This window comes from Notechis scutatus, chromosome 3 (assembly GCF_049901735.1).
Source record: "Notechis scutatus isolate UNSWTSFEM ecotype Mainland chromosome 3, rNotScu1.2, whole genome shotgun sequence".
NCBI classification, from domain to species: domain Eukaryota; kingdom Metazoa; phylum Chordata; class Lepidosauria; order Squamata; family Elapidae; genus Notechis; species Notechis scutatus.
The window spans coordinates 19,344,894-19,365,291 of NC_142011.1; the positions used below are offsets into that span (position 1 = coordinate 19,344,894).

Sequence of the window (20,398 nt, forward strand, 5' to 3'; positions counted from 1 at the left end):
ATTTACCCTGTACTAAAGGCCATCAGGTCCAAATGTCCCATATTCTTCAGACAAGAGATTATCTTTCTCTCTTTTGCCGTTTATATTGGCGTCAGAACATGATGGCATTCCTGATGTTCTCCTTCCGTCATGCCAGTTTGGCCTTTTTCCCCTCCCAGCCTATGTTTAAACAATCTTGGGTTGCATTCTGGAAATGCTCCTGCTTAATCTTGACACTGAGCCATGATGTGTAAACTTTATCTTCCTCCTTGCCATCGTCCTTAGCAAGGAGGTGTATTTGTGTGACCTGACCAGTTTGCCCAGTCATTGGTAAATTTCAGGGGTGGAGTGAGAAGGGAGGGAAAAGCTTGTAATTTAGACAAGCCATTGGCTGTTTGTCAACCAATCACCATCCTCAAAATATTTCTCAACAACATTAATAGGACAATATCTCTCCATAGGTGGCTGCAATAGCAACAACAGCCTGTCAAAGAATGCGGTTCTCCCAGGAAACTATATACCTACGGAATCATGCTAAAGATCCCCCGTTCCTGAAGAATACACGCTGCTTTACAAACAAATTCAAGAAGTTTACAGAGCAATATTCTAGTTTAGTTTTCCTCTACCAGATCTGCTAAATCATACATCCCAGCCAGGCGGCATTCATAAACCGGTTGGCTGGGAATGATGGGAACTGTTAGACCAGCACGTCCGCTGTTGCCTCAGTCCGTAAAACTAGATGAAACCGTGCCTTTATTTTCCCTAACCGCAACTGAGAAGAAGGGGGGGTTTAATTGGACGGTCGCTTGTCTGAAATGGTATGGGTTCTCTTGTTTGAGCAGGGGGGTGGACTAGAAGACCTCCAAGGTCCCTTCCAGCTCTATTCTATTGGGACTCAGGACAAGGGAAGAAGGGCAGGGGATCACAATGGATCGTGTGTCCGTCCGCTCAGCGTGGACATCCTCTCGCCGGTTTAGTTCTCGCGTTGGACTCTGAGGCTTTCCCGGAACGAAGGAGCGCGTTACGCAAGATTAAAGAGTAAAAGATACGCCGCGCTCTTTCGTCCCCGGTTCTGCTCCCAGCTCTCTGCCTCTCCGGCCGGTGGCCGGCTTCCACCTGCCTCTGCGAAGTGCAGCGACCGCGATCCCAGGCGGGAGAGGTCTCTCTGGCAGGCGCCTGACTCGCTGGGTTCCCCGGAAGAAATGGGCTCGCCAAGAACCGGGAGGAAGAGGAGACCTCGCCAGGGTGGCCCGGCCCCGGGAGGAACGCAGCCAGATGGCCGTAAGCCTCGTGTCTTCGCGGGGAAAGTTTCAGTCGGGCAGCAGTGAGCGATGACTCGATCCGGCCCGCGAGCTCTGAGTCCCGCCGAGGCCTCCCCCCGGCCCCACCCAGCGCTCTGCTCTCCTCCCCTGCCTTCCAATTGGCAAGCCCAGCAGCCGGCCCCTAAAGCTATATATGCCTCGATCCGCCGCGCTATGGGACCCGAGCGGAGAGAGCGTAGCATCCTCATCCCGCCGCGCTCCAGCTCTTCCCTGCCGTTGCGCCGAGGGGAGAAGAGATCCCCATCCGACGCCACCGACCCGAGGAAGAGTTTCTTTCGGGTCGCCACGAATCCCGACTGCCCGAGCCTTTCCCGGGGCTAGATCGCGGCCGTTTTAGGTTCCCTTCGTAGCTCTTCTCCACCTTCCTCCCGCGCTTGACTTTTCAGGGTATAGCCCTCCCGCAGCTGGAGGTTCGCGGCGTTTGAACCACCCACCCATCCTTCCATCCAGTACCAGAATTATGAGTTCCCCTTTGAGGCGAGCCGCCCTGCTCAGCTCTCTCCTAAAGCTGCGAGGTCCTGGGAGCGCACCTGCTTTGCAGCAGCAGCAACAGCTGCCCACTTCGTCCGTGTGCGCCTTGGAGCCCAAGGCTCAGGTGCCTTCTTGCCCCATGCACGCTCCCCACTCACTTTCTGCCCTGCCCGGTCCTGTCAAATGGCCTCTGATGGGCAGTCTCTTAGACATCCTCTGGAAAGGGGGGCTCAAGAAACAGCACCAGACGCTGGTGAGTAATCTGTGTTCCCCCACCCAACCCTTCCCAATAGATCCTTTTGCCCAAAGCTAGCATTTGGCTGACTGTTGAGGGTCACGTATGGTAGAATAGGTAGTTAGTTCTTTGAATGGCAAAAGTAGTTGGTAGCCCTCTCCGACCTTAAGGTTTTAATGGCAGGATTGAGAAGGTCTCTTAAGAGCTTGGAAAGTTCTTGCAAGATCATCTAGTTCAGCATCCCCTATGGTTGTGGTGGACTGACCGATTGCCAGATTCCCAGACAGCATCATTCCCTACAGATTGGATCAGGTTAATCCAGTCTTCAACCAATGCAGGGAATCAGTTGCTGGCGCATCCTCAAACGTGTTCCTGCATCTTTCTTTACAAACTCCTTAAGGAAGAAGAAGCAAGCACTTTTTGAGATAACATGTTCTTATATCGCCACACTACAAAGTCCTTAACCAAATGCTTAATATAAGCCTCACCCCCCACCACCACCACCATTTGAATAGATTCATTCTGGTCCATCTTTTGTCTGCAGGAGACGTGTCTTATAGAATGCTAGATAAGTCGATGTGTGCATTGAAAGTTGTGTGTATTGTACGGTATGTTTATTTGCCTCTTCTTGCAAGGAGTTCTGTGACGATGGGTGAGCCCTGGTGATGGAGTCCTTAGCTGCCCGATTTAACCTCCCCTCTTCCTTTCTTTTTCTTTCTCCTAAAGGCTGAGTACCACCAGAGGTTTGGCAAAATCTTCCGCATGAAACTTGGGAGTTTTGACTCGGTTCATATAGGTGCACCCTGTCTGCTAGAGTCTCTCTATAGGAAAGAGGGTGTGTATCCACAGCGCCTGGAGATTAAGCCCTGGAAAGCCTATCGAGACTACCGTAAAGAGGGCTATGGGCTACTTATCCTGTGAGTAAAGACCTAGAAGGACACACACCGCTTTGTGCTGAGAATGCCCTGTGCTTATGTTGGGTTGAGGTGTAAAGGCAAAGGATGCTAAGAGCAAATAGTTCAGATTGCTGTTTCACAAATATGGTAGTAGTTTCGTTATTTATAAATATTAAATGGGAGAAAGTCAAAGTGTCATTTATAGGTGGTGGATACTTTGCAATCACATTCAACCTATTTTTTTAAATGTTTTCTTTAAGGTTCTTTGTCTTTTGGGACCACATTTTTATCCTGAAAGCAAACAAGGTTATCAAGGCGAACCAGTGTAGAGAAGCAATTTGCATCATTGTCTGGTTAACTTGGACCTAACCCTCCTGGCAACATTAGAATGGAAAAATAGCAGCAGGAAAAAAAAAAAAGCCAGTTTTAGATCAAATGCACATAAGATAACATTCAAGCTAGAAGGGAAATGCAGAATGTGAAGAATGCTGTATAATGGTGATTTACTATCTCAGTAAAAGTGAGAAATCACTGACCACTTTCAGTGATTTCCTCCAAAGATCAATGACAACAGAAGCATCTAGTACATCTTCCCAAAAGCTAAACAGGACTCTCAAAGTTTTAGGAGAAATTAAGTCAAAAGCATTTCAGAAAAAAACCCAGCATAAACCCACATGCATAAGGTATATTTCCATGTATGCCCAGGGCTCAAGCTTCACTTAAGGGGAAATTTTGTCTTTATTTTATTTAAAGGAAGTAACATATTGGAATGCAAAGTCCTTTTTCCATACTATCAAACTTGATTAGTCTGCTTGTTATCTTCCTTAAAATATATTAGCATTCACTTTCGGAAACTACCCAGGTTTAATATTGTTTTAACATTTCCTCATACACCTTTTATTTTAACCAGGAAATATTAAATTTCTTTTAATCACTTGGATATTTTGTTTTTCACAGAGAAGGGAAGGACTGGCAGAGAGTAAGAAGTGCATTTCAGAAGAAATTAATGAAACCCATGGAAATTGTAAAGTTGGACACTAAAATCAATGAGGTACTGCATAAGAATAGGTGTTCAAAATTATCTCTAAAAGTCTGATCCAGGCACAGGTGTAATTTCAAATTTGGAACACTCTTGTTATTATGTGGATTGCTTTAAAAGAAAGAGGGGGGAAATTAGAAAAGTGTCTCTCCAGAAATCATGTGAAATCTTTCTTATACCAGTTGGAAATCTAGTTGAAACAACAATTTTGAATGCATCCCATTGATTTCCCTGGCATGTACAAATGTACCAATCAGAGAAAAGTGAAGGCTACAATTTCCTTTTTAGCATGCCAAATTTCTATATGCAGGAAGAGGAAGTATTAAAGTGAAGAGCAAATATTCATATCTTAGCCTTCAATTGCAAATGGCTTAAAAGCATATTGCTTAATTTCTATTTCACTTTACTATTTCACTAGTATCCATCAGGTACTACCCTGTTTCTCCAACAATACGGCCTCCCCCAATAGGAAGTCCCAGCATGTTTTATAGGCATGAAATGAAATTAAGCCCCTCCCCCCAAATTAAGGCCTATATTAAAACATGCGAAATGGGGAATGGTGGGGGGGGGGGCTTGCCGTTAGGAAGTACTTTTGTTGCACACCCGGATATGGTGTTGCCTGCGTTGACCCCGATACGAAGTGCCCCATCAACGCCAAGGTCAACATCCAAGCCGTCACCGCCCTCCCGAAGATGCAAGGGGGGGGGGAATTAAGTCACCCCCGAAAAGATGGCCGAGCCATTTTTTCAGGGTTCAAAAAAAAATAAGACCCAGCCTTATTATATGAGAAACACGGAAAATTATATATTTTTCACGTCTGACTTAGTTAAAGTTACCAAATGAAAATTGCTTTTCCATCCCTACGATAATTTTGATCACCCTTTTTCTGTATCTTTTCCACAGCATCTGTTTTATAATGCACCAATCAAAGCTTATATGACAGTGTAGAATTGGCACATCATAGAATTGAAAGCCTTATGATTATTAATATTTTAAAATTTGATTCACTTCCTAATGACTTTTCATTTTTCTGATGAAGAACACTTAAGAGGTCTTCTCAATCTCTTCCACAGGTCCTAGCTGATTTTATGCAGCAGATGGACACACTCTGTAACAAGAACGGAGAAATAGAAGGTTTATATTCTGCACTGAATAAATGGTCATTTGAAAGTAAGCTTTTCATTCATTCTGGGTCCAATGCTGCTTTTTCTCTATACTAAAATGTATATATGTAGGTTACTTTCCCCAATCTGGAGTTCTCAGAATGCCTTAACTAGGATGGCCATGTTGGCTAACAATTCCGGGATGTTCCCTCCTAATAGAACTGAAAGGCACCAGGTAAAGATCTGCTAAAGAACAAGTTTGGTGTAGTGGTTAAATTGCTGGCCTAAATACTAGGAGACCATGAGTTTGAGCCCTATCATAGGCATGAAAGCTAGCTGGGTGGCTTTGGACCAATCATTCTCTTTTAGTCCAACCCATCTCATAGGGTTATTATTGTTGGGAAAATAAGTGAGAAAGGACTTTTAGGAATGTTACCTACCTTGATTTTCTTATAAAATAATAGAGATGGGATAATTTTTTTTATAAATAAATAAACTTTCTCCATGTAGAGAGGAACTCTGGCCGGTTGCTTATTACTAAATGCATTGTCCTTGGGGGTCTCATAAGTAGTATTACTGGACATTGTATATTAATTGCATCAAAGGGGGGTGATTGGGTATCATTTAAAGTTCTCAGAGAGTTATGTCAAGGAAAACATAGTCAAGATTCTGGAAAATGCTTTTGCCATCAATTCTTTTTTTTTTATGCTAGGTATTTGCCTGGTGCTGTATGGGAAAAGGTTTGGACTTCTGCAGCAAGACGTAGAGGAGGAAAGTTTGAACTTTATCAAGGCTGTTAAAACGGTATGAACATGCCACATGCATGATAGCTAATTGATTTTCTGTAAGATATTAGCAAGTCAGAAGTATCTGCTCCTGTAGGAATTGCAGTCCAAGGATCCATCTACTCTGCTATTGCACATCCCAGCCTTCCATGCAGTTATTCAATTATTCTGGGGTGTGTCATCTATAAACCTTATTTATTTAGGTCAAGGATCTCAATCAATGGAAACTACTGAGAAGTCCCAACTGGAGCATCTCAATAGTTTCCATTGATTGAAGTCGACCTAAATAAATAGAAAAAGCCCTCGATGCTCAATAAGAAAATAAGCTGCAAGGAATAATTCCAGCAATATAGAATAATACCTTATAGTAGGCTGGGTCACCGGTTGATTGTTCGTTGCTCTACAGATGTCAGGGATTCTTTTTCCACCACTTTTTATGAAGATTCCGGAGACTATCCCTGGGTCCTTGCAAAGCAGGCATTCAATTTCCAATAGGTAGCCCTCCAGAAATACTTCAGATAGTTGCCCTCCAAATGGTGGACTCAGACTATGTTCATACAAAAACCCTTAATCAGATAAAAGAAAGTTCCTAGTGCAACAATCAAAGCTTGGTGCATTTTAATCTTGTTAATTTGGGGGACAAGGCTTAATATGTTGTGCAAACCCCATTTGTTGCATAAATCTGAGAATTCTGAGATTGAGATAATTCAGGATTCAGGTTAGGATTTTGTGCAGTACACTGAAATGTGTAAGGATTACTATGATCCCTGGTCCACATGGAACAGCTTCTACTTGGTATTCTAGTTTAAGGATAGCTCAGTTTATTGAATCTAAGTCAATCCTTTCTCTAACAGTAAAATATATGTTCTTCTGAACTTTTCCCAGTACTTTAATAATGGTGTTTGTCCTTTTCTTTATATACTACAGATGATGAGTACTTTTGGGAAGATGATGGTGACACCAGTTGAACTCCATAGAAGTCTAAATACTAAAGTTTGGCAAGCTCATACAAATGCATGGGATAATATATTTAAGACAGGTAACTGAAGAACACTGAACATATTTTGTGGAATATGCATTTGCATCTTAGGTTGGGCAGTAGATTTTGCATCTTGCATCAACAAACCAGTCTGACTATCTGGAATTCATTTGAACAACTCTGTGGAATAGGTTAGATCAGTGTTTTTTAACACTTGCAGCCTTAAGATGCAAGGACTTCAATTCCCCAGTCAGAATTCTGGGATTTGAAGTCCACATATCTTAAAGTTGCCAAGTTTGAAAAAGACTGGATTGGATGAAGTGAGAACACCAGCTTTTATCAAATCACTAAATTCTATGGCTGAACAAACATTTAATCTTAGCTCTCCTTAAGCAAAGAGACTTACCTATATTGTGAAATGGGTACTTAACTTTTTTTTTGCTATTAGTTACAGTTTGTATGAATACTTGATTATACAATTTAAGTTCACCATGGAATGAGTAAAAATACTAGAATAGACTGCCCACTAAGGCAACTTTTTAGTTCTCTCCCATACAGATTTGAACATTATGCTTTAATGAGTCTCAGAGAAATAACCAAGGATTATTAAAATAAAATAGGGATCTGAATCTTATTTTTGCATACTAACAATCTTCATCCTTTAATGAAAGAGGAAAGAACTTCCCTTTTTGTAGACCAACCTCTTAAAATCTGTGGCTCGCCAGTCATATTGGAACTGATTCTCCTAGAATTCCCTGTTTTCAGACAGGCTGGCCAGCAGTCCTGGGAGATGCAGTCCAAATATATTCAGAAGATGATAGACTGGAAAAAATTAATTTAATTTGAAATGTTTCCTGATGTTTTTGAATGTTTTAATGTCTCGTGTATATAAAAAAACGTAGACCTTTTAGGTTTCCACACCATAATATTATTATTGTTTTCTCTTTTCTTCTGCAGTGAAATGCTCCATTGACAGCAGGCTGAAAAAACACTCTGCAAATCCCTCTGAAGACTTCCTCTGTGACATCTATTTTGGGAGTCAGCTTTCAAAGAAAGAACTATATGCTGCTATTGCAGAGCTTCAGATTGCTGGGGTTGAAACGGTAAATACTGTTTTTATTTTTCATTTGTAAATGAAGAGTGATTTCAGATTTCTGATAACCTGCCACACAAAGGCTTTTTCCTTCTCATTCAATCTTGTTCTTTCAGGTAGCGTTTCTATAGTTAGCATTAAATAAGGGATTTTAACACAGTGATAACGTTGGTTTGTACATTCCATTTTGCTGTAAGATGCAACGCTGTTGTAGTTTTCCTTTTTTTCCCCTAGAATGATGATTTTAGGCCATTCACCACAATGGTGCATTCCAGAAGTATCTCCTATAACTCAGATCACACACAAATTTTGATCATGATGGGAATTATTCTGGAAAACCTATGGATAACCCCAGGTTGAAGGAGCCTTGTGAACTATCTTGAACTTAACTATCCATTCTTTGGTACAATTCCATGGGAATGATAAGCTGCAATTGATACTGTGTAGGGTTCAAGCTAACTACTTCATTGTATTCTGCCTATACTACAGGGATCTCTCTAGAATACTTGTCCTCTTGGGGACAAACAGATAAGGTCTCATGGAATTTGTGGGGGGTAGTGTCAGCCCTAGATCTCTTGCGATTGAGCAATAACTCAAGGCTAATTCCTCTCTTGATGTTGTCTTCTTGCCTGTCTGGCAGTTTCTCAACACAAAGTCACATAAACTGATAGTCATCTGATAAACTAGATGACTATTTGGACAATTTCACGAAGTCATTTGGAGTTAAGGAGATTATTTCTTTTCAGACAGACATGGGTGAGAAAAACACAAGGACATAAATGCTTGCTTGGCAGTTGCCATCTAGCGCTAAATAATTGTGAGATAGCTGACTTCTGCAGCAATCTATCCACACACCATTGTGTCATTCAGTATATATTATGGATGTGCTGCATTTCAGATTCAGTCTCTGAATAATACATAATAATATGTTTACATTACTGAAAATACAGCACCTTGCTTTAAACACCTTTAAAACAGCTGCATCCTTTCCCAAGTTTGTGCAGTAGTGGTAGACGGTAGCCATCCAGGAAAAGAGGTTGCTGCTTTGAGATATTGCATTTGAGCTCCACATGCTCTTTTTTCTGTCTCTAGACAGAATCTGAAATTCTGTACAGCCCTGGAGTTTATCCTTTTCATTCCCAAATGTGGTGGAATGTGCACCTTTGAAGGGAGAAGTGGTAGAATGGTGCTGCTTAATGGTGAAGCAGCAGTTTCCTAGGAAGGAGAAACCACATTCAAATGAAGGGAGTGACACAAGAGACAACACAACCCATAACTGCATAGGAGACAGATATTTAAGATGCCACTCCCTAGAATCTCCCAGGGTATATCCATTAGGGTATAGATTTAGTCTGGCAAGATTCTGTCTACATATTAATGAGCAAATAAAGAACTGAACTTTGGCTAGGTCAAATTTCTATGTCATTCTTGGGTTGGGCCTGATATATCTGCTGGGCTGTATTGCAAACAAACATCCATCTGCAGTAGAATCTTCTGGGACAGGAAAGCTCTGGATTTGTTGAATCCTTGAACAGGATGTAAAACATAGTAGTTGCAAGTATATAGTCAGTTGCAAGTATAATTAACTAGAAATTACACAACTACATGAATGTAGACTTATGCAGATATTCTGCTCGTATACGTGAGAAGTAACATGAAGAGTGTGAACTGGTGCCTCAAGCCATTCAAAATATTGTTGCCAAGTTCTAATTTTCAAAGCGGCGGAAAGAAAGCATTTAATTTTATTTTGATTAAATCAAATTTAATCCATTCGAACCTTCATTTATTATTAAATTTTGGAAGAGTGTTTTTAGCATGACATTTAAGAGCTATGGAAGGGAGTCTTTGACCTTCCCAAAGGTTGCCTCATTCTGATAGCGTTAATGGGACCAAGCCACCCACCCAAGTCTGAAGAACTGAATCAGAGCTTCTTTCACTTTCTTGTTTCCTATTGGGGGGACGGGGATTTCTGTTGAATTCTAGAGAAATCTTATGAAAGTTCTACCTGCATAACAGGTAGGAAAATTAGAAGTGTGTAGAGGAATTTAATTCTAGTGTTGAAAATGGATGAGAAAAAAGAGACGGTTGCTTATATAAAAGCTGAAAGCAGAAAAAACTTTGAATGGTCCTACTGTGACCTTGTCCTTCAGAAAGGGGCAGTAAAGGTTTTGGACAGAAGTTCAAAACTCTGTAATACACCTTACAACACACAAGTACAGGTAGACCTTGAACTGAGGCGGGAATTATGGTTGTAAGCTGTTACACTTGTAAATCAAGGCATCATTTTTTGACAATTTTTGAAGCAGTCATTAAGGAAATGCTGTGGTTGTTAGGCAAATATGTTTTATCTAGTGGATGTTTTTTTTTTTTTTGCTGGAAACTACAAATAAATTATGGAAACTGGCAAAAAACATCAAAAATCACAGTCATATGAATGTGAGATCCTGCAAACAGCCATAAAGGTGAGTCAGTAGCCAAGCACCCAAAATGCAATCGAGTGACTGTGTGTGTGCGTGCACATTGTGTGCAAGCATTGTAACTTCTAAATCAAGTCTTAAGTAGCTTTTGTTGGCCTGTTGTAACTTTGAACTGTTGTTAAGCAACAAGTTGTAAGTCAAGGGATACCCATGGCATTACAGGTAGTCTTCAACTTACGATCACAATTGAGCCCAAATGTATGTTGCTAAGTGAGAAATTGGTTAACTGAGTTTTGTCCCATTTTATGACCTTTCTTGTGACATTTGTTAAATGAACAACTGCAATTGTTAAGTTAGGAACATGGTTGTTAAGGGAACCTGGCTTCCCTATTAATTTTGCTGGTCAGAAAGTCTCAAAAGGGGATCATATGATCCCGGGACACTGCAACCATCATAAATGTGGGTCACTTGCCAAATTTCAATTATGTGACCAAAGGTCATAAGTGTAAAAAACTATCATCAGCCATTTTTTTCAATGCTGTTGTAACTTTGAACGGTCATTAAATGAACTGTTGTAAGCCGAGGACTTGCCTGTATTGGAATCATTGTAATATATAGGCTTACGTCAGAGAGCTGACAGGGAAGCAGCTTATCTAGTTCATTGGATATGGGGCAACTGTACATATATTTTTACCTGTGTTTCACTTTTTGTCTTCTTGCATGGAGGCCAACTTCTTGTTACAGATGCTCTGAACTTGTACTAGGGAGACCAGATTTTACTCATCCACATTTGAGACTAGATGAGTAGGGCACAATCTTATCATACTAATATTTTCTGCATTTCATTAATGATATTCTTACATTAGGCATAGAATAGAATAGAATAGAATAGAATAGAATAGAATAGAATAGAATAGAATAGAATAGAATAGAATAGAATAGAATAGAATAGAATTCTTTATTGGCCAAGTTTGTTTGGACACACAAGGAATTTGTCTTGGTGCAAATGCTCTCAGTGTACATAAAAGAAAAGATACATTCATCAAGAGTCAAGAATCATAAGGTACAACACTTAATGATAGTCATAGGGTACAATAAACAATCAAATCATACCAGGAAACAGTCAATAAAATATCATAAGGATACAAGCAACAAAGTTACATCCATACAGTCACAAGTGGGAGGGGATGGGTGATAAGGAGTGATGAGAAGATTAATAGTAATAGTAGTGCAGACTTTGTAAATAGTTGGATACTGTTGAGGGAATTATTTGTTTAGCAGAGTGATGGCATTCAGGAAAAAACTGTCCTTGTGTCTAGTTGTTCGGGTGTGCAGTGCTCTATAGCATCGTTTTGAGGGTAGGAATTGAAACAGCTTATGTCCACATACACAAAGGATATAAGGGTATATTTGAGGATATAAAATTGCAGTGAGTACTTTGCCAGAACCACGTCAGAAGCAATAATGTGTGGGACCGGGACAAAAAAATATGCAATTTTATTTTCATTCTTAATTAAAATTAAATAGTTAATGTGGGCACCCTCCATTATACATTTAATAATATTTCCTTCTGTTTCATTACAAGTTTATAATTATAATTGGATAATTGAGGCTTTTAGAAGCTCATTTGGCCTCAGAACTTCAGATTATCCATCTTGGTTTCCATCAACTGCTAAATCTCCAGATTGTAGGGTCATAGACGTTTCTCTAAATTGTGAAGCCTAATGTTTTTAAGTGTCTTCACATTTTTTTACAGAACCATTCCTAGGATAAGAGCAAGTTCAGGCTTTTTACCTACCAAAGTTGCCTATAGAACAAAACATTTTTGTTTTGTATTATGTGTTTAGGTTTCCTCTGTTACTATAATAATCCAGAGTGATTTCTGTTGATTTTGTTTTTAGACTGCCAACAGTTTACTTTGGGCTCTGTACAACATCTCCTGCAAGCCAGATGTCCAGGCAAAGCTGTTTGAGGAGATACAGAATGTGGTTTCACCTGGAGAAGACCCAAATTGTGAACACCTGAAAAAAATGCCCTATTTGAAGGCATGCCTGAAAGAGTCAATGAGGTAAATTGATTCACAAACCTAAGAATAAAATTATTACTTGAATTGACAGCTGTAAAGCAAAAAATTCAAGTAAATATTGATAGCTCAAAAGAAGACTGATGTAACATGAATACATAAATAGAACAGGCTGAAATTCCACCTGGGCCACATTTTTCTCCTTGTTCGAGAAAACAAGAGCATGATGTAATGGTGTATGAAGAAGACCTTGGGAGACAAGGGAAAGAGATGCTACCTAGGGAATGGTCAGATAAGAGATAGCATAGCCCACAGATGGATAATGGGCAACACAAAAGGTTAAAAGGGACCCTTCTTAGGGTTGCCACAACCCAGTCTCTAAAAAATATAACAAGTTTGTTGGAAATTGAAACTTCTGTGAAGAGTGGAGAATTTTGAAATGGTCACACCAAACCTTTCTAAGATAAGGATGTTAACACATTCATGGTGCTCTGAGCAATAGATTTGGAAAGTCACTTTGGTTACATGGACGTTTTGTATAGTGGTGGTGCAGTGGTTAGAATGCAGTACTGCAGGCTATTTCTGGTAACTGCCGGCTGCCAGCAGTTTGGCAGTTTGAATCTCACCGGCTCAAGGTTGACTCAACCTTCTATCCTTCCAAGGTTGGTAAAATGAGGACCCAGATTGTTGGGGGCAATATGCTGACTCTGTAGAGAGGGCTTAGAGAGGGCTATAAAGCACTGTGAAGTGGTATATAAGTCTAAGTACTAGTGCTAGTGCTATAGTCCAGCCGATAATGTGTGTCTCCCTTGATAGATTTGTTTGACATCCCAAATAAAGTGCATTTATCCCATTTTACTTTAGGTTAACACCTTCTGTGCCATTTACCACTCGAACCCTTGATAAAGAAACAGTCCTTGGGGATTATGCTCTTCCAAAAGGGGTAAGTGACTTCCACCATGTACTGTAAGTGCTCAATTTATTTTGATTAAATGGTTGAATGCATAACCTGTTTTTCAACCAACAATAGCACTTTTATAAAATGTGATTGGCCTTATATCTTATCACACTTACTGGCATGTCAATGTTTGGGAGAGGTCCTACATGGTATTTAGCATGGCCAGATCTCATAAATAAATGTTCTTCTTTATGTCTTAATAAATGCCAAGCACAGTGTTGCAATTGCTTTTAAATCTTAAACACTTCTTAGATATACAGATAGTGACTCAAAGCTGTAGGCCTTAAATACCCTCAAACATCATTTTTACATCTCCTGGTAGCAGTTTCTCACATGATTTCTTTCCATTATGAGTTAGGAATACACATGCAAGCTGTAATGTAAAGATCTACACTGCATTTAACATAGATTAAGCAAAAGTAGAGAAAAAAACCCCTTATCACTCCCCAAAATGCAGAAAAAATTATCCTTATTCTATCCATACGTATGACACCCAGTTTTATTCATTTGATTCTTCACTCAAACCCACAAAATATTGTCTGTGGTCTTTTGCTATATAAAAAAATATAACATCCAGCTTTTCTTGATCAGATAACAGCAATTTTCTCTGGCATGGGTTTATTTATTAGATTTATTAGGCCACCCTGACTCTAGGTGGCTAACAATATGAAAAATAATAAATTACATTTTTTTAAAAATAGAAAAGATCAAATAGAACAATAAAAAGAAAATTACAAAAACATTACTCAGCAATCCCAAAAATGAGCTCCATCACACAGTTGTGGCCTCAGACTCAAATACTTTACTAAGATGCCACTGACCAAACTGTGAGATATCCTTCAGTATATTTTATTTTAAATTCTGTTGATCCAGCATTCATTGTATTATTGTAGGAGTTATTTGGAAAATTGAATAATGACTGCTGCCTTCATATCCATGTTGCTTTATAGTAGCCCTGTTAACACAGCATCCTTAACCAGCTTATTCAAGAGCTTATCAACAACAAAATTCTACCTCAGGGGTTTCAAACTCAAGGCCCGGGGGCCAGATCCAGCCCACAGGGTACTTAGATTTGGCCTGCAGGGCTACCCTAGAAACAATGAAGGACTGATCTGTGGTGCTTTTGCCAATGAAAATGGGTTCCTGAGCTCTGTTTTTACTGGCAGATGGTTGCAGGAGGCCGTGGCAGCCGAAAAGGGAGCTAAAGAGCCTGTTTTCGCTGGCAGAGTGCTTGGGCCACCACAAGTGCCCCCGACAGGAGTGGCATTGAGCTGGCCACACCCACCCGGGCCACACCCACTCCAGCCCTCCAAGGTTAAACCACAACCCTGATGCGGCCCTCAATGAAATCAAGTTTGACATTCCTGTTCTACCTGATTAGAGTTAACATGGTGAAGATATTGATTTTGCCTTATGCAAGCTAAGTTTGGTTGATTAGATTCAATGTATTGAGTGCAATGTATTGAGTGAATTAATGAGTTAACTCAGTAAGCAGATTGCCATGTGTGAACATGATCAGTGTATATAAGCAGACATTTAACCAATGTCGTTCTTCCCTGAACCCCAATGTAGTAAAGTTATTGAGAAGACAATCATTTGTTGATTATTCAGTGATCTGCCCAGTAAAATAATAAAACATATTTTCACATCACTGCTCTTCCTAAAAAAAATATTTTAAATTATAAGGCCTAATCCTAATCTCTTAGAGGTGAGGAAAGTTTTTGTTTCTGTAGCATTACTTAACATACTTGAAGTCTGATCCTGATCCTGAAAATGGCTCCTAATGAGATTTAACTTGTCTTCAAAAAGAGGAAACAACCCTGTATTTTTTTCCCTAAGAATGCCATTTCTCCAAAGAACTATAATCCTGCCTTTTTTTTAATTCACTGGAAATAAATCTTCATTGCAAGAAGTTTTGAAAATTCTTGTCATAATTTTATCTCTTGTTGTTGATGATGATATTTTCTTTGGATTGTGATGCGTGTCTACTTTAGGTTCAGCATCAGTGTTTTGATATAGGCAACTTTGAGTCTTTCCCCCCTCCCCTGAAGCAAAATATGTCCATGTTCCATGTTCCACTCATTTGACGTTTTTCTCATTGCTTTGTAAACACAGTTTGTGTATTTGTGTTTGTATTTACAGACTGTCTTGATGCTTAACACTTACGCTCTGGGATGCAATGAAGAATATTTCAGTAACTGGAGTGAATTTCAGCCAGAACGTTGGTTGCAAAAAACTATCCATCCATTTTCTCATGCTCCATTTGGCATTGGAAAAAGAATGTGTGTTGGGCGCCGACTGGCAGAGCTGCAACTTCAGCTAGCTCTCTGTTGGGTAAGTGTTCAGTTATTTTAGATACAAATCTCTCCTCCATTAGTCTGTACAAAAGAGAAACCATTCTATGGCAGCAGAAATGTATGGATGATCTTGGAGAAAGAGGAAAAAAGATGCCACCTAGAGCAGTGATCCCCAACCTTTTTTATGCCACGGCCCGGTACCGGCATCAGCTGGGCTTGCGGCCCGGTACCGGCATCAGCTGGGCGCCGCCATCTTTTTTGATGAAAAAGTGCTTCCAGTGACCTCACGGAAGCACTTTTCATCAAAAAGATGGCGGCGCAGCAACCCGGTAGGACTTGTTCCACGGACCGGTGCACGGTCCATGGACCGGTGGTTGGGACCCCTGACCTAGAGAATGGTCAGACAAGAGAGAGAAGAACCCATAGTCACTTAATGGTCAGAGAGGGAAAAAAAAACTTAAGAAAGACCTGCCAAAATTGATCAGACAGTTAAAAGTGATGGTGGGAAGTTTGTACTTCCAGACTTGCAAGAGATGTTAAAGTAGCCTTACAGTAATGTGGAATTAACTCTTCTAGTTGTGTTTCTTATCTGGTTTACCTGGAAGAGCTGACATCCATATAAGTGATTTATACCTACATATCGTCTTCACTGCAATTTTGTTAATCTCTGATGGTATTTTGCTGGAGAGAGAGAGAGATCTGAGAGCCTAAAGCCTATTTTTTTCCCCCAAAGCAGGGAATATAGCTGCTTTGCATGTACCATAGCAATGGCTTGACCTTAATGTTCTTCTTCAAGCATGGCCACAAGAAAAGATGTATGTATGTTCCTGCTTTGGCTTTGCATTCATCACAGTTCACTACATCAATTGAATCCAATATGTGTGATGAATCTTAATGAGGATTAGAAGAAACAAACCACTTTCCAAGCACAGATTACAAAACTGGCTAGTTTTCACAGCTCAGGATTTAAAGGTAGAAAACTTAGCTGTGATTAATTTCCAGTAGGTGAAGAAATGCTCAGTTTTCCTCCTTGTCATTTCCCTGGAGCATGGAAGAGCAGAGAATGTAAGCTTTTTGTTTCATTAAGCTAATGTATTAAAGTATTAGTGGAAGTTTATTACAATCTTTAATATATCAACACTGATTTTTTAAAGAAAAGTTATAAAACAGCTTATAGAACAGTTATAGAACAGTTCTTACATGAAGTAAGGGCCAAAATTTCTTGAGAAACAATCTGTTTAAGGTTTTTCTAGCCAAGCCGTACTGGAAGAACTGAAAGGTTACATTGGAGCCAGGGGTGGGATTCAAATTTCTTAACAACCGGTTCTGTGGGTGTGCCCTAATTTGTGGGTGTGGCTTGGTGGTCATGTGACTGGGGGGTCATGGCTTGCTGACTGGGCATGGCTTGGTGGTCATGTGACTGGCTGGGCATGGCTTGTATGTAAATATTGTAAATATTTTTGTAAATATTGAATTTTTTATTCAAAAAAAGAGCAACTTTTACCCAAAATGAGGCAAAGCAGGCAGGCAGATTGAGTTGCTTGCAGAATCACAGAGCCACTCACAGATCTACCTTTCTGCAATCTGCTGCCTGAGTCTGCACTGAAAAATAGAAACTTCAGTCCTAAGGAAGGTTCAGTTCTGCTCTCAGGCCAGTGGTGCGATTTGCCGGTTCTCTGAACTGTGCTGAATCGTAACAACCGGTTCTATAGAACTGGTCCAAACTGGTAGAATCCCACCCCTGATTGGAGCAACTTTTGTCTTTGTACTGGAGGGCAAATTGTCTTTTTGACAAGATGAACTTCCAATTTTCATTAAATCCAGGAGGAGGTTGCTCTTTGCAAGAAATCTTCAAACAGAGGCTGAATGTTGTCTGTCAGAGGTGCTATAGTGATCCTGCACTCAATAAAGGATTGAACCAGAAGATTCCTTCCAATTTTAAGGTTCTGTGATTCTGTGTTCGCCTTCCAAAGGTGAAGCGACCAAATGAAAGCATTGCTACAATGCTTCCTACCTAAAAAAAAAATATTGCTTATTTCTCTTATTGAAACGGATGAACTTTTCAAAGCCTTATGAACTTTGCTGTATCATATTTTCCTGCTGTTACTGCCTGTGGGGTTAAACTTTGACACAGACACTGATAGGTTCCCCAGTTCAGAATAAATCTTGATTACAGGTTGGGGAGGCTCTAATGAACTTCATTTTCCCCCTTGTATTACAGCTTATACGGAAGTATCAGATTATAGCTACTGATGACAAGCCGGTAGAAGCTCTTCACTTAGGAATACTCATCCCCAACCGAGAACTTCCGATTGCATTCAAACAACGCTAAGGTAAAAATTAGTGTCCCATTATGGAGATAATTATATGTTTAAGGTGATCTTTAAAGGTCAAAAACAAAGATTCTTCAGAGATGAAATGAGGATGATTGTCAGCTGTTAAGAGTAATTCTACTTGCATGCTTTTGAAAAGGAAAATTTCTAGCCCTCATGATTGCAGAGGGATGGTGAAAGAAAAAAAAGAAAACAATGCAATTTGTTAATATCCTACATTTTGAAAGCATATGCAAACACAGACAAAAATTTGGGTCATGATTGACATCCATTTTGTCAAGTACAGAATCCATCTCCAAGTGCACTAATTGAATAATTAAAATATTAAAATTACTTAAAGGTGATATATGGACTGAAGGTTCCTAGTGCAAATGCACATGTGCTAGGAATGAAATAAATAGGACATTTTAAAGTTCTATTTTTATCAGTTACTTTTTAAATTTGGCTACTAAGGCCTTTCATAAGTATATTGGTAATCATAAATACTATAGTAGGATAACTGTTTCCTTTTTCTTCCTGAACTGAAGAATTTATTAAGTTGTCTCTTTGTTTTCCCATAGATTCTACTGGAGGAACAGCTGACACTTTTGTTAGACAGCATTCTTGAATTTTGGATTCCCAGATCCTGCTAGAGTCTAGTTATATTTTGAGCAATGTGTGTTAGCAGCAAGGACAGAACAGCAGGAATCCAAAGATAGCTTGAAGGCAAATCAGTCAAGCTATATTGAGCACACCTAAGCAGTCACTTCACATTATTGTAAAAGTTATACCAAAGGTTCCAAATGGAAGAATGGCAGACTTACAAACTTGGCAGTTCTTTTCACCTAATCTTGGGATGAAAGAAAGGTCCATTCTTCTTCATCTGCTGCTGTGAAATGTACAGTGCTCGACCCCTGCTGTTAATGTTTGTAGGAAAACAATAATCGCAAAGTGATGGAATGATTGAGTCTCTGAGTTCACTCTTGACCTCAGGATGGAAACACCGGAGGACAAATTTTATCTTGCCTGTCCCCAGGTCCTGGTGGAATTTTAAATGAGGACCTTTGTCTGCAAGAGGGTGAACATTATTGCAAAGGGATGGAAAGTATATGTTAGATGTCCATAAAGGGAAAGAATGGTGATAATAGAAGTACTACCCTTAGAGGAGGAAAGCTGTGTTAGTCTACAGTGGAAAAAAATCTGGAATGTGAATGCAGGGTTTGTAGAAAGGCTGAAGGGCTGTATTTGAAGTATGTCTGATTCTCTCTGATGTTGCATTGTTGTAACTACTGGCCGCTTGAGCAAACTCAGCAACTATATACAGAGAACATACAAACATGCACGCACTCACACAGAGGCTTTCAGGCAGACAGAACAATGAGTCACATTACAGAATGCAGACCACCCAAATTGTTATGAGCCCTTCAAGGTGATGCATACTTTGGAGACCAGAACAAATAACTTATGCTTGGTCACAGTGAACTGTGCACTTGATGACTCCATCTATGAGGTGAATAAGATTGTACAAGCAGACCAGTACAATTTATTTTCCACCAGATCAAATCCAGTTCCTAAATTATTTGTAGCAGTCCAACAAGGTCCTGTAACTTTTTCCTTTTGCTAACTGAAGCCTCGAGGCCATCATTAGGTATACAGATGCCTTAAATGGCAGGTATCATGGGAACAATGGCAGGTCTAGCTATTCCCTCCTCTCCAATATAGACACTCAAAATAACCTGCCCTCCACCTTTTAAGCTGTTTATCAGCTTTCACGTGTGGATAGTAGCAGAGGGAGATGGGGTGCTATTTTTTTATTTTGCCACAATCAACAGTATGTCTTGGATTCGTCAGGTATGATGATCATAATCTTTTAACTGTCTCTAAAACAAGAGCAAACAAATTCTTTGGTACAATGTTGTAAGAGTTGCACACAGGTTCTTCATCTCTGAACTTAGAGCAACAAGATGTGATTCATTATGCACTCGACTTTCAGGTCTGTGAGCTGCCACTGTGGAAATAGGATGCTACCCTGTTTAGACAATCAGTCTAGTCCAGCAAGGTTCCACTTCAGTTTCCAAATTCACACTGATATATCACAATTTATGCAGAATGTAACATCAGTCTTACAGCATTCCATAGAATATAAGGATTATAGTTCCTAGGTATTTTCTTGTATTCCTTTTGATATAGTTTCCTTCTTATTTTGTTTTTACGTGTATTTGTTTATAAAAAGTAAGTGTTTTTTTTTTAAGACGTCTCTATATTTTGAAGAGTTGTTCATTGCTTATTTTTTCTTTTGTTTTTTTTAAAACAAAATTTTAACATCCATTGATCATTGATATTAAACCCACTTGTTCTGAGAATTTTATAATAAAAATAATTTGTGCATATGATTTTTTTTTTATTTGCATTGAACGTAATCCATGTCAAGCATCTTTTTCAAGATTGGCACACTTTATAAAGATTTTTAATGGAAATTGCTTGTAGTT

General features: G+C 39.7%; 1 protein-coding gene across 1 annotated transcript; it reads left to right on the plus strand.

Annotated features, from left to right (window-relative positions):
• The first annotated feature begins 436 nt into the window (after positions 1 to 436).
• CYP24A1 (cytochrome P450 family 24 subfamily A member 1) lies at positions 437 to 20,297 on the plus strand. Its single transcript, XM_026664956.2, has 12 exons — positions 437 to 2,025; positions 2,734 to 2,924; positions 3,861 to 3,954; positions 5,016 to 5,112; positions 5,758 to 5,849; positions 6,758 to 6,869; positions 7,767 to 7,912; positions 12,221 to 12,387; positions 13,207 to 13,285; positions 15,443 to 15,634; positions 17,819 to 17,930; positions 18,491 to 20,297. Exons 1-11 carry the CDS (start codon positions 1,762 to 1,764, stop codon positions 17,927 to 17,929), a joined length of 1,545 nt encoding a protein of 514 aa, XP_026520741.2. The 5' UTR covers positions 437 to 1,761; the 3' UTR covers position 17,930; positions 18,491 to 20,297.
• Positions 20,298 to 20,398: the final 101 nt, after the last annotated feature.